The 15,416-nt window shown below is 45.3% G+C and overlaps 1 protein-coding gene across 3 annotated transcripts in view; it reads right to left on the bottom strand.

Moving 5' to 3' along the window:
- Positions 1-14,602, bottom strand: part of NMU (neuromedin U) — a 95,737-nt gene extending 81,135 nt beyond the window's left edge. The window contains exon 1 of one of the 3 annotated variants that reach the window (XM_077477467.1): positions 14,328-14,602. In XM_077477467.1, the coding sequence (XP_077333593.1) occupies positions 14,328-14,481 (154 nt within the window). In that variant the 5' untranslated portion in view covers positions 14,482-14,602. The remainder of the gene's footprint in view (positions 1-14,327) is intronic. The other 2 variants (XM_077477464.1, XM_077477465.1) reach the window with 2 other exon arrangements.
- Between the last annotated feature and the right edge of the window lie 814 nt (positions 14,603-15,416).

The following is a 15,416-nucleotide window of genomic DNA, read 5'->3' as shown; positions in this document are numbered from 1 at the left end:
CATACAGGAACCTTTTTCTAAGTTGGATCGACTTGAGTTGCTTCGATTAGAATGGTTAATTTGTACAGAACAGGACGCGACTTGTCAGGCGGCTAAGTCGTCTGACAAGTCGTCCCAGTGTGAACCGGCTCTAATGCATCAGGGCACCTTAGTGCATTGGGATGTGTTGTCTTACAAAAAAGGCCATGTCTAATTTTCAGGATCTCAGTGTTCTTTGGTAGTCCACTCATTTCAAAGGGATGCATTATTGCAATGCACGTTACCATGCAACATAATGGGGGTTATTTACGAAAAAGTCCAATCCACTTTGCACTAGAAGTGCAAAGTGCACTTGAAATTGCACTGAAAGTGCATTTGAAAGTGCAGTCGCTGTAAATCTGAGAGGTAGATCTGAAATGAGGGGAAGCTCTGCTGATTTTATCATCCAATCATGTGCAACATAAAATGCTGTTTTTATTTTCCTTGCATGTCTCCCTCGGATCTACAGCGACTGCACTTCCAAGTCCACTCTCAGTGCAATTTTAAGTGCCCAGTGCAAAGTGGATTTGGCTTTCGTAAATAACCCCCAATGTGTTTTAATGCACCACAAAAGTGTAAATGGGCCCTTAAGGTATAATTCAGTCAAATTTTAAATTGCAACTTTAGCATGGAGAGAGAAGCCAACGTGTTATTTGTTTTGATAGTTTACAGAGGTTACATGATTCCTGGAGATGAACTTTAAGGCCCCATTCACACGGAGCAGATCCGTTGTGCACAAATTTCCATTGTATACAGGATGCGCTCCTGAAAACAGAGTCTATGGGGGTTATTTACGAAAGGCAAATCCACTTGCATTGCAAGTGCACCTGAAAGTGCACTTGGAAATGCAGTTGCTCTAAATCTGAGGGGAAGATCTGAAAAGAGGGGAAGCTCTGCTGATTTTATCATCCAATCATGTGCAAGCTAAAATGCTGTTTTTTATTTTCCTTGCATGTCCCCCTCAGGTCTACAGCGACTTTACTTCCAAGTGCACTTTGAGTGAGGGCAAAGTGGATTTTCATTTAGTAAATAACCCCCTATCTCCTTTGTTCTGAAATGTTGGACTGAGCCATTTGGGACGGACTTCCCTAGCTCAGCGGGGAATCGATCTGTTGATCCCCTCTGAGCAGACAGATGACAGGTCCGTCTCCACTCACTGTGCAGAGACGGACCTGTCAGAGCCTTGCTGTTCTCCATGGGGAGATCGGATAAAAAAGGATAGCCTATCTGTTTTTATTGTATCCCATCTGCTGGATGGATGGTGAACGTAACGCGCATATCCGCTGACATCAGCCTGGTCATAGAAATCAACTGGTGGCCCGCTCGTATCGGCCTGAAAAATGGACATCAGATCCGAGCGGGCCGATCATGTGAAAGGGGCCTTAAAGTGGATTTAAACCCTCACATATACCCAGTGAAGTAAACAGCCTCAGACGGTACCCAGAGATGAAACAAATCTCCCTATATAAGTTTTACTTATATATCTGCTGTCTTCATCTGTATACATCCTTTAAAGTGTTCTTCCAGTTAAAGTTTTTCTTTTCCTGGTTAGCACTGGTAGTGGATTATCGGCATACAGCCAAGACAGCTGATTGGAGAAAAGGCACAACCCCCTCTCCTCATTGGCAAAGGAAGAAAGGACTGTGCAGAGGTCTGCTCTGAGACAGCAAACTGACTGCTAATCTATTTATTGCAACCTCCCCCCCGACACACACTTCTATCTCCTGTCTCCGAGAACGTGTGAGAAGTTATCAGGCTGATAACAGAGCTGCGGAGCAAGAGACAGCTATGGGATATAGTGCTTTGGAGAGAGATAAGAAAACACTGCAGATGTATGTGCCCAGCTCAATTTCAATTTCATGAATTGAATGATATTAAAAATGACTTTTCCTTTTCAATCTGCAGCTCTGTAATTTTCTGTAAAAGGCAATGCAATATGGCTACCTGGTGTTCTGTACACAGAATGTGTACAGAATGCCCCCCCAGAAACATAATTTCCTGCTTGTGTGATTGGCTCGCTGATTTTCCCAGAAGTGCGCCCTAAGCTACAAGTCAGATTTCAAGCATCCCCTGCAACAACATTTTTTATTTTTGGTGAGATACTCCTAATAGCAAATTGCATCTAAAGGGATGCAGACCCAGCAGCTTTCCTCATTAGAGGTCTGCAGCTGCAGCAGATGATTGATAATTCTGAAATTATGATAATTATTCACTTTCTCACATGGACACAGACAAACACAGAGGGATTTCTTCACAATAACAAAAGGCAGGAATCTGCAACAAAGTTTGTTAAAATCCGTGTAATGCACATGGATCACCCAAAGGGGAATTTTTATTTCTCGACCAAAGTGGGGTTACTAAACTTTCTGCTTTGTTTACGAACTCAAAGTTTAAAGGGTATACCTGGTATGACCTTAATGGCAAAGAAGAATTGGTAGGTAAATTTAATTTGGCTCCACTGTCATCAGTAGAGCAGGAGATGATTGGTTAGGGCAGCTCAGGTTTTCACCGGCTGCTGCTCTACTGGCGATTTATAGAACATAGTGGGAGGGAGAGAAGAGACTGCAGTCTGATTATTTATGTAACTTTAGCCATTCCCTAGTGTTGCCCAGAAGGTGGGTAGAAGAGCCCATAAATAGTCTGAGCAGCACAAGAGGGATTTCAGCATGCTGGTGTAAGGCACCATTCCAGGGTCTCGCCCTCCTGGGAGAAGCCAGTCTGAAGATGCCTGGGTCCCAGCTCAGCTTAGGAATTGGGTGAAAGCTCACTGGAGGAAAGCTAGGAAAGAAGCTGTAGGAGGGAGCCCGAGTTGTCCAGAGGCTGAGTGAGTCTTCACCTCCTTCAAAAGGGAAAGAGCCTGATGGATATCAGCCGGTTAGTGAATACAAAGCCTGGATTTGAACCCAGAACATAGTTACATAGTTAGTCAGGTTGAAAAAAGACAAAAGTCCATCCAGTTCAACCACAAAAAAAATAAATAATACCATACAATCCCATATACCCAATTCTATACCCACAGTTGATCCAGAGGAAGGCGAAAACCCCCAGCAGAGCATGATTCAATTTGCTAAAGCAGGGGAAAAAATTCCTTCCTGATCCCCCGGATTTTCCCCGGATCAACTTTACCTATAAATGTTAGTACCCAGTTATATTATGTACACTTAGGAAATAATCCAGGCCTTTCTTAAATCAATCTACTGAGCTGGCCAGAACTACCTCTGCAGAGAGTCTATTCCACATTTTCACAGCTCTTACTGTGAAGAAACCTTTCCGTATTTGGAGATGAAATCTCTTTTCCTCTAGACGTAAAGAATGCCCCCTTGTCCTCTTTGTTGACTGTAAAGTGAACAACTCAACACCAAGTTCACTATATGGACCCCTTCTATATTTGTACATGTTGATCATATCCCCCCCTTAATCTCCTCTTATCAAGAGAGAATAAATTCAGTTCCTCTAATCTTTCCTCATAGCTGAGCTCTTCCATGCCTCTTATCAGTTTGGTTGCCTTTCTCTGCACTTTCTCCAGTTCCTCCCCAATATCCTTTTTAAGAACTGGTGCCCAAAACTGAACTGCATATTCCAGATGAGGCCTTACTAATGATTTGTACAGGGGCAAAATTATATCTCTCTCTCTCTGGAGTCCATACCTCTCTTAATACAAGAAAGGACTTTGCATCGCTTTGGAAACCGCAGCTTGGCATTGCATGCTATTATTGAGCTTATGATCTACCAAAACCCCCAGATCCTTCTCTACTATGGATCCCCCCAGTTGTACTCCCCCTAGTATGTGTGATGCATGCATATTCTTAGCCCCCAAGTGCATAACTTTACATTTCTCAACATTAACCACTTGCTTACTGGGCACGTAAACCCCCCTTCTGCCCAGACCAATTTTTAGCTTTCAGCGCTGATGCACTTTGAATGACAATTGCACGGTCATACAACACTGTAGCCAAATTAAATTTTTATCATTTTTTTCCCACAAATAGAGCTTTCTTTTGGTGGTATTTAATTACAGCTGGGAGTTTGATTTTTTGCTAAACAAATAAAAAAAGATGCAAAATAAGAAAAAATACAAAAATCATGTTTAATAGTTTGTTATAAAATTTTGCAAACAGGTCATTTTTCTCCTTCATTGAAATGCGCTGATGAGGCGGCACTGGTGGACACTGATAGGCTGCACTGGTGGGCACTGATAGGCTGCACTGGTGGGCACTGATAGGCATGGTTAAGGTGGCACCGATAGGCACAGATAAGGCGGTACTGATAGGCACAGATAAGGCAGCACTGATGGGCACAGATAAGGCGACACTGATGGGCAAAGATGGGCACGGATAAGATGGCACGAATGGGTGGCACGGATGGGCACAGATAGGTACCACTGATAGATGGGACTGATGGGCACTGATAGGTGGCACTGATAGGTGGCTCTGATAGGTGGCACTGCTGGGCACTGATGGGCGGCACTGCTGGGCACTGATGGGCACTGGTAGATGACACTGATGGGCACAGATATGTGGCATATGAGGTGCAGCACTGTTGTTGAGGCAGATTGTGGGCACTGATAGGTGGCACTGTGGGCACTGTTAGGTGGCACTATGGGCACTGATGGGTGGCACTATGGGCACTGATGGGTGGCACTATGGGCACTAATGGGTGGCACTATGGCAGGGCTTGACAAATTTGCTTGGAATCTAGGAGCCAGCTTAAAAAGTTAGGAGCCAGGTCGGTAACGGCGATCCGGACCTGTCCCTGGCCTGACATGGAGACGAGTGAGGGGAAGATGGCGCCGCAGCCCCCCCCCCCCTTTTTTTTTCCTTAATTTAAATATTTTTTTTTTTTTTACTTTTTACAAAAAAAAATAAAAAATTATATATATATATATATATATATATATATATATATATATATATATATATATATATATAATTAAATAAATTAATAATATATATATAATATAATGAGAAGCCATTTACCAGCCACCACACTCACCGTTGGGCAAAAGGCGCCAGATGACGCCCGCAATCACTTCCTTCTCTTCACTTTGGGAAGGAAATGGGCGGGCAGTGAAAAACAGGCAGGGGAGCTTCACTCCATTAGGAATTAGCATTATTGGAATAGGGTGTAATTTCTACATCCACCACAAGATGGCGCCAGACTACCGAAAGATTTTAGAAGGCCGCAAAGCCGCGGCCTCAATTACTGGCCGGCGCGGCCCGATGCAATTGCGCGGCGGAGTTCGGGGTCCAAATGGAGACGGGATACCCCAGCAGCGTTGCCCCAGTCGCCAGGACACGAATTCTAGGCGCAAATGCGACCAGGCGCCCGGGGTTTGTCGAGCCCTGCACTATGGGCACTAAGGGGTGGTACTGATGGGTGGCACTTTTACTATATATATGTTGCACTGGCAGGGGGCAGGTGGGCACTGATGACTTGGCCGTGATCGGGACTGAAGTCCCTCTCACGGCCGCCGGTGATCGGATTTTTTTTTCTCCTCGCGTGACAGCACGAGGAGCAAAATAGCCGATTACCAGCTCTGTTGTGATCACATGATCAGCTGTCATTGGCTGATAGCTGATCACATGGTAAGGGGTCGGGATCGACCCCTTGCTTCGATCCGTGATCAGGCGAGTATCACTGACTCGTTGATCACAGAGCGCGCCGTGTGCACCCCTCCGGGGCCGCACAGGCCGCTCGTGCACGGGACGACGTCAATAGACGTTGTCCCGGCAAAGCAGGTCCGCGCTGTAGCCGCCATTCGGCTATAGCGCGGATCTCTAGTGGTTAAACCTCATCTGCCACATAGTCGCCCAATTAGACAGAGCATTGAGGTTGGCTTGTAAATTGGAGACATCCTGTAAGGACGTTATTCCACTGCATAGCTTGTTGTCATGAATGTCTCTTCTTGTTGAGCTATCTGAAATGATGGACAGTTGCCTGGACCACACCTTGAATGATCCTGTCTTGAAAGCTGAAGTCTTTGTTCCTCCCATGAACTTCCTGGAGTACTTAGACTCCACACCTCAGGTGAGCCTGCCTCATTCACCAGGGTGACTGCCTGTGTATCTATCCTGCAAATTGGTGGTAGTTCTGCTACTGCTATAGCAACTAGTTTTCAAGCCTGACCCCTGGTTGTGACGGATTCTCTGGGAGACGTGCAGCTAGAATCATGTCAGTACATCCAATCAGGGGTGCAATACTGTCAGGTGCTGTGCAGGTGCAGCTGAAGGTGTATAAATCTTTTGTCAGGAGTTGGACAAGTGGAACCACAGCAAGTAGTTAGCAGTCCTGCAGTTCCGGGTATCCCATGCTCCCTATCTCCATCCAAGTTCATTATGACTCAATAAAAAATGTAAAAATAAGAAACCCCTAGACTGATTCCTGAGCCAGAGAAAGACTGCTTAAAATACTGTGGGCCTTGCTGTGTGCGTGTTGAGGGGAGGAAATAAGTCCAAACTACCAGCGGTTCTTATAGGGTTGCGCAATACAAAGATATAACTTTCATTAGACTTGCCATTTATGAAAAGCAGATATGAGTAATTCCATTTGTGGGCTGGTGCCTACAGACTTTGCTGTTGTTGTTTTGTATATATGAATATCATTTAAGTCCTATTAGGTAATACAGTAATCATTGCAAAGCCTTTCTAGTAGAGAAACAGTGATATTCCTTCTAGATGCTTAACGTTAAAATTAAAAATATCTCCCCAAAATAATGTGACCCAGAATACGCACAAGCTCTAAAATGCCTAGCAATATTAGTTTCTACCCACACAACTAGGTACATACACACAATGCCCCTAATAATCTCATTTACTGGGCTGTCAGTTCCTACTTTCTGTAATGTATAGTATTTTAATGAGCAGTATTTGGAGAAAACCAAATTATGAGAACAGACAGGAAAGAGGAATTCTCCATGTGTCTATTGCGAGGTCAACGGGTTGGGCAAAGTCAGGAAAGCCACTGACAGATATACAGGACGCAAAGCAGCCAAGAGGAATCCACACAACAAGACAGTATGACAATGAAATTAGTATGTATCTGGAGGCGCTGTAAACCTTACAGTAGGCTGTTTACCTAACTATAGAGAACAACAACATTGGCAGAAATTCAAATATACTAGCAAAAAGGAAGCTAAATGAAAAGAAAACAGAAAGAAGTAAATGGTTCATTATTTGATTGTTAAAACAATGTATAAGCTACAGCAAGCAAAAAAATAAATCCAAGAGGTTCAGTCAAATTTTAAAACCTCATCAGTGAAAGTTGTCAAAAAAAAAAAAAAAAAAAAACAATCTCCTGAAATGTTTTAAAGAAACATCCCCCCAAAAAAATACAAAATGTTCTGCAATGATAGCTCTGTTCACACCTTTACAATGCGAGAACACACGTGATAGTATGCATGTTACTGCAATCTGTGAAAATGCACTTGTTGTGGTGAGATGCTATCAGTTCTTAATGATCCCCGAATGAATCTTGCCAATGCACATGTGTTTTAGTGCACCACGAGCATGGTACAACACCATTGTGGTGTGCTGTCTTTCAAAAAAAGTACTTGTACATGTAAGAGCACCCTAGCGACTGGAGGCCATCATGGCCAAGGCATGTGTTGGGGGCCTTACTTGGAGGATGGGACTCCTACGATCATTTATGTGATTATATTATCTCAACCAGGCTGCTGAGCTGTGATCTGACTCCATTGATCTACACTTCTCCTTCTGAAATGCACAGAACTAGAGCCCTCCCAGCTCTCCATCACATGCACGGGATCCATGGAACAGCAATAACAGGAGACTTATTAGGACAGGAGCCATTAATCATTATGGACACTTGCGAGGCCGGCCTATATTGTGGTTTCAGATGGGACCCTATGCCGGGTCCTGAGCTAAAGTTGAGGACTGGTTACAGTGGCCCAGCTGCCCAAGAGAGATGTGTCTTGGTTCTATAGACAATATCTTCATCAGAGCTCTCCATCAACTAGCTACCACTGCTCCTGTCCCAAGCCAACTGTGTTCCCTCCATTCTAGTTCTATATTGCACAGTAATCTGGTAATGCTCGGGCCTAATCAGCGTTCCACAATTTAGATCAGTCCATATTATGGAAACGTGTCCCTATTATGGGGGTGCCCCCAAATGGGAAGGAAAAAGTCCCATAGACACTCACACCCTTGTTTTGAAAGTCTGTTGGTATCCTCTACCGCATATGAACTCCTCACCTGCAAGGGGAGAGGACCACATCCACAAGGAACAGGACACCATAGCAGAAGCCACTACTGACCTAACCCCTTCTTACAAACTGTTTTTACCCCCCTCCAAGAGTGTAATGGTAATGTTTTCTTGCAGAAATATAGCAACATAGTCATAGTTACTTGTTTCCCACTGTTGTATTATTCAAGATCCCATAGCTCTGTCCACCCTGCATTCTATTAGAGTGCTCTGCCATCTTAAATTCTTGTCATTGGTGACAAGCTCCTACTGGGCTGACCCAAAAATGACACCTGTGCTTGATCTGCTGAGGCTTGTGACTGTTTAGCCAATGCAAAGCAACATCATCTGTGCAGGAAAGAAATAAATTAGGATTTTTTCTGAGATTTGGTGAGATCCCGCTTATCAGCTTCGAGAACTACCTAGTGCAGTGATGGCAAACCTTGGCACTCCAGATGTTTTGGAACTACATTTCCCATGATGCTCAACATCACTGTAGAGAGCATGAGCATCATGGGAAATGTAGTTCCAAAACATCTGGGGTGCCAAGGTTCGCCATCACTGACCTAGTGCCACAGGCTTCTGAGGAGGCAGCTGGGAGGCAGTGGCTATGTCACTTGGGAAAAAGCGGAAGAAGCGTTAATGTAAGTGAATTTAGCTTTAAAAAATATTATTAAATTTAGCAAAGGTTAACTGTTTATTAGTGTAGAAAAGTAGATGCTACGTTGCCCTTTAATAAAAAGGTGTGAAAGGTCCCCTTTAACACGTTCCTATGGTGAACAACAGGACTAATGCTAGGTTGGCATTACTCTGTAGAAAGCACTCTGTCTTGTTTTGGAGGCAACACCCAATATATATTCAGTTGTGTGCCATGTTTTCATGTTATAAAAAAATAAAATAGCTGGTCCTCGAATACTAGAAAAGATAATATTTTTTATAGAAATTTAACTTTTCAAAAAACCTCAATCATTCTGCATTTATATACTGCCCATAGCTTCCCGGACAGTTAAAAACCTGGTATGAACTATAATTATCGCCAGACATTAAAAACACTATAACCTTTTGATATTCTAATGTAAAAATGTTCCTAATTATTAGAAACCACCTAAGGTGTATCTATCAACAAAACTTTTTTTTTCATTTTGGGTAAAGTAGGGAATGGTTAAAACTCTTGTCATCACCAGTACAAATAAAGGGGCCAATGTCCTCAATGGCAACACATCAAAATAAACTTGACTCAGGATCTAACCCAGCCTTTTTGAACATTTTTGACATAAAGGAACCCATGAAATAACTTTCTGGTTTCAAGCAACAACTGCCAATAATTTACAACATTTACAGTTCACTGATTACTGGGATGAGGGTCAGTGAGAACAATTTCTCATTTTATATAGCCAAAAAGATCATTGGTTATCTGTTAAAAAAAATGAAAAAAAGATCATTGCTATAAGTGGTTACTTATCTAAGGGCCAGAAATTGCTCATGGCTTAAGGAATCCACACCAGTCTCTGGAGCAACAGAACCCTGGTGAGGAAAGGCTGGTCTGACCCTTCCTCATTCTATCCAAAATGGAAAAAAAAAGCAGGTATCTTTATTGAAGGTAAACAGCTCACTAAAAGAAAGCAGTAGAATGCTGGAGGGAAACCTACGAAGACAGACCTAGAACTTTGAGGGATGCAAAATTATATAATATCTCTCAAGAACTAGGCAGTAGGCAAGCGGCACACAAAGCCTCTTTTGCTGGCACTCAACTCCCTCCCCCATCTGCAGAGCAGTGCAGGGAAGTGTCAGTGAGACCCTAATGCATTCCAATTTCAGAGTTCCCTCACACTGCACCTACACTGAGGGGGAGGCACTGTGCCCCCACACATTGTAAAAGATGGGAAACATTGTGTGGTTCTCTAACCTTGTTGTAGCTGTGATCGTCAGCTTTTGTGATGGGGAAGAGAAGAGATTGGGTGCAGTTCTGCTGGGGGAGGGGGGGGGTTGTTGTCCCTGTTTATGCTCAGGAGGAGGAGGACTGCCATTGGTCACTGCTAAAGCCAATCACACTTCTGCTAGCCCCGCCCACCATCTGGAGGAAGATGACTCGCTTGGTTGCCACTACCAATCTCAGAAAGGAGCAATTTCACTGTGGCAGTTTGTGGAATTACTGTTGAGCTTCTGGGAACTTTGTTGAAATGATTCCTGAACCTTTCCGTCACTTACTACTGAACCCCTGCACTCTGTGTCCCTTTAAGCCAAAGCCAGTATTCAGCGCAATGAAAAACACACCCAACTTTTGCTGTGGCGCAGAGAGACACACTTTCTCAGCTGCGGGGGCCCAACTTATGATCCTGCACACTGGCCCACTGCTTTCTGAAAATGCCCCTGACCTGAGCTCATCATTGCACATCCATTCCAGATGCTTGCATGTGACAACAAATACATCACATACAAGCATGTGGACTGGATGTGAGAGGTGGATCAGCAGGATGAGTGTGGCAGGAGAGGTAGATGTGTCTCATCTCTGCTTCCTTTCACCACTCTGCATATCACGCACATCATAGATGAGAAGAAGGTACAGCAGTGGAGCAGATGAGCAGGAGGGGTTCAGAGGTAGGATAGATGAGTAGGAGGGTACAGCGACATGGCAGATGTGCAGGGAGCTACAGTGATGGAAGAGATGAGAAAGGGGTTCAGCAGTGGGACAGAAAAGCAGGGGGTTCAGTGCTGGGCCAGATGAGCAGGGGGTTCAGTGTTGGGCCAGATGAGCAGGGGGTTCAGTGTTGAGACAGATGAGCATGGGGGTTTAGTGTTGGGTTAGATAAGCAGGGAGGTTCAGTGTTGGGCTAGATGAGCAGGGGGGTTCAGTATCGGGCCAGATGAGCAGGGGGGTTCGGTGTTGGGCCAGATGAGCAGGGGGTTCAATGTTGGGGCAGATAAGCAGGGGGGAGTCAGTGCTGGGGCAGATGAGCAGGGGGGTTTAGTGTTGGGGCAGATAAGCAGGGGGTTCAGTGTTGAGACAGATGAGCATGGGGGTTCAGTGTCGGGCCAGATGAGCAGGGGGGTTCGGTGTTGGGCCAGATGAGCAGGGGGTTCAATGTTGGGGCAGATGAGCAGGGGGGAGTCAGTGCTGGGGCAGATGAGCAGGGTGGTTTAGTGTTGGGGCAGATGAGCAGGGGGTTCAGTGTTGAGACAGATGAGCATGGGGGTTCAGTGTTGGGCCAGATAAGCAGGGAGGTTCAGTGTTGGGCTAGATGAGCAGGGGGGTTCAGTGTCTGGCCAGATGAGTAGGGGGGTTCAGTGTCGGGCCAGATGAGCAGGGGGGTTCGGTGTTGGGCCAGATGAGCAGGGGGTTCAATGTTGGGGCAGATGAGCAGGGGGGAGTCAGTGCTGGGGCAGATGAGCAGGGGGGTTTAGTGTTGGGGCAGATGAGCAGGGGGGTTTAGTGTTGGGGAAGATAAGGGGGATCAGTGGCGGGACAGAAAAGCAGGGGGGGTGAAGCAGTGGGGCAGATGTGAAAGGAAGTGTATTGGTGGGACAGATGAGGAGGGCGTTACAGTGGTGGGGCAGGAGAGCAGGGGTGTACAGAGGTGAGACAGATGAGCAGGGGGGTACAGTGGTGGAGTAGATGAGCAGGGGGTTACATTGGTGGGGCAGATGAGCAGGGGGTTACATTGGTGGGTCAGATGAGTGGGGGGCAGATTAGCAGGGAGTTACAGTGGTGGGGCAGATGGGCACAGTGGTGGGGCAGATTAGCAGGGGGTTTCAGTGGTGGTGCAGATTATCAGGGGATTTCAGTGGTGGGGCAGATGAGCAGGGGGTTACAGTGGTGGGGCAGATGAGCAGGGGGGTACAGTGGTGGGGCAAATTAGCAGGGGGTTACAGTGGTGGGGCAGATGAGCAGGGGGTTACAGTGGTGGGGCAGATTAGCAGGGGGGTACAGTGGTGAGACAGATGGGCAGGGGGATACAGTGGTGGGGCAGATGAGCAGGGGGCTACAGTGGTGAGACGGTGAGACAGATGAGCGGGGGGGGGGTACAGTGGTGGGGCAGATGAGCAGGGGGGTACAGTGGTGAGACGGTGAGACAGATGAGCAGGGGGGTACAGTGGTGTTGCAGATGAGCAGGGGGGTACAGTGGTGGGGCAGATGAGCTTTTTTGTGATAGAGAGTGTGAAATTTACATTTTTTTGTTATAAAATCGGCACGCTCAATTACTTTGAAAACATTTTTAGGCACACTGTGCTCAAAAGATTGCCTATCCCTGCTCTAGAAGCCATCCAATTCCAGTAGAAGTGCCAAGTTGGTTTTCCCCAAGAAGCCAAACACAAGCTTGCAGGTGTATTCAATAAGGCATATAGCAATAAGGTGCAATCCAGAGCAAGCAATCAAAATGTATCTTTCATTAGTTGCTCTGAGTTACTGCATATCACATACCGTCACTGCCCTATGCAAAGCAAGCCTGCTGCCCCTTCCCAGGTTAGAATCTCCCATCAAAACTACACTTTGAAAACAATCAGTTACATTTGACAGGTTGCTGAAGACCAGCCAATTCCAAAGAATCCTAGAGGTTGCTAGGGCTTCCTTGAACAATAGCTGATTAACACCCCCATCTTCTGATAGGTGTCCACATAGTTTCAAGGTCCAACAGCGCTTGACAAAGCCAGGGGCATGACACCAATGATCTTTTTAGCTGTCTGAAAAGGGAACATACTGACCACTACTGTAAGTATTACAATCTTCCTACTGACCACTAACATAAGATGCATTTTTGCCATTGCCTTCCAATGCAATTCATTTGAGTCCCCCAAGACCTGAAAATTATTTTAGGGGTTCCCCTGGAGTAATACCCACTGAAGACTAAAGCTTGTGTTTATTTTTTAACACATCAATAAAGATTCTTAGATTGTCTTATCTTATATTAAAGTGCTTTTAAACCCTGTACTACCACTTTTACCTGCAGGTAAGGATTTAATAAAGATTACCTGTAGGTACCATGAATATCTCCTGAACTTGCACCATTTAGGAGAATATCACTGTATCCGCATGTGTCGACGTCATTGCGACAATCGCACTGAAGAAATGGCTCACTAGTGCCGTTTCTTCAGGAGCTGTGCTGTGACGGGTGGCTCTCACCCACATGCGTAAAAGTGATGTCATTGCCGCTCCAGCCAATCACAGCGCCCGTCAACCCGGAAATAACCAGGAGGTATGTTGGCGGTCCCAGTGGTGTATGGGGACAGTTGCAACAGCTTTGATCTAAGGTAAGTATTTCTTAATGAGCTAGTATGCGTTCCATACTAGCGCATTGTGCCTTTGTCTTGCAGGTTGTTGTTTTTTTTGAGTTTACAGCCATGTTAAAAGCCCCATTAGATCATAAAAAAATAGAGAACCCCTATCTCAAATAAACTTTTATAGCTCCTCAGTGGTTGAAAAACTAAAACCTTTGGCAAAGAAATGACTTTTGAACCTGTATCTGGAAATTCACAATTCTGCAACTACAAAGAATCAAAGTATTCAGTATTCAAGTATATAGGGGGTTATTTACAAAATGCAAATCCACTTTGCACTGCAAGTGCACTTGGAAGTGCAGTCGCTGTAAATCTGAGGGGTAGATATGAAATAAGGGGAAGCTCTGCTGGTTTTATCATCCAATCATATGCAAGCTAAAATGCTGCTTTTTAGTTTCCTTGCATGTCCCCCTCAGATCTACAGTGAATGCACATCAAAGTGCACTTTCGAGTGTACTTGTAGTGCAAAGTGGATTTGCTTTAGTAAATAACCCCCATAGTATTCAAAGTATATATTCAGGATAAGTCTAAATGCTGAGCAGACATGCAGAGATCTGTAGTTCCACAGGACACCTGATGCAGCATCCATCTCCAGAAATGCAAAAATAAATATATCCAAAGATTTACCAGAAAAAATAGCTAAAGATAATCATACTAGATCATTGGGTCTCCCTCTTGCATTTATTCTAGTTAAGATAAAAAAAAGTTTCCAAAAAAAGTGTACTGAGTGCAGGGAATTAAATACTGTAAGTACTGGATGTCTGCCCAGTGCAAGTGAATATCCCAGTGATTAGTAAGGGGGAGTTTTGGGGTCTCAGGATAAGGGGTGTCTTTACCTTGGCAGATGCTGGTCCATGAAGTCAGAATGATGAGAAGCAACAAGAGCCCATAAGGTGGTTGCCACCTGAAGTTGAAGTGCTGGGACTTGCCCTGCGTTCTCTCCTCATTGTTGGTCTGCATTGTGATCTGCTTGTTGCAGGGGCTCAGCATCACTGGAGGTCTCCTGGATCGCGCTTGGCTCTAGATACACCCCTCCTGGCTGTACCTACTGACAACTCCCGGCTCTGTGTGCGCGGCGCACTTATATAGCGGACCCGGGCGGCTGATGCAGGCAGAGGATCGCGGTAAGCACTACGATGATTGGCGTCATCAGCCGATGTATCTCCGCCTGTCAGTGTGCACAGTGCATCACACAGCACCGATCACCTGGAGCCAACTCCCCACAAAATGCTAAAAATACACCTATTCCTACACCAGATAGCAACTGCTCCTTGTTGGTAAAGTTCCTTTGGAAGCTATGTATTGTTCTTTGCAAACGTCATTACTAAGTAAATCACCAAGAGGTATTTACTAAAGTGTTTGTAACTCCTGATATGAACTTCTCTTATCTGCTCCATTGCTGGTCTTTACAGTTATACTAAACTCTGGTTTTATATAATCTTTTTGTATATATTCTTAAAGAAGAAGGCAACTTCCATCTGTTGCTTTTACCTATAGGTAAGCCCATAATAAGGCTTACCTACAGCAGTGGCAGCTGGTGATCTACATTTTTGGGGGGTTAGCAAACAAGACACCTGTCACCACACTCCCCCGGTCAGTCCATCCGTCGGTCCGTCCATCGGTCCATCCCTCGCTCATCCATCCCCCCACCTGCCCCGCACTTACCCCATCTAGGAGCTTTGGCTACTTCCTGCGTCTCCTCTTCCATGGGGGCGACTTCCTCCTAGGCGGCTTTGTCCTCGGTGGCTACCCTCCTCCTTCCCTCGGCGGCCAATATGATCGCTTCTTCTCTCAGGCCAAATGGGGTCTCAGGACCCGCTTTCTGATTGGCCCGGAAAGGAGAATCAGGAAGACAATAGTGAATATTAATTTGCTATTGTCACACAACTGGGTGGGCTCAGGGTGCATTGCTCTGCGCCACAAGC

This window comes from Lithobates pipiens, unplaced genomic scaffold (genome assembly GCF_037356315.1).
Source record: "Lithobates pipiens isolate NorthernLeopardFrog02 unplaced genomic scaffold, aLitPip1_a1.2 Scaffold_13, whole genome shotgun sequence".
Lineage (NCBI taxonomy): Eukaryota > Metazoa > Chordata > Amphibia > Anura > Ranidae > Lithobates > Lithobates pipiens.
The sequence above is the reverse complement of the archived record's forward strand: the minus strand, read 5'-3'. Positions and strand labels throughout refer to the sequence as shown.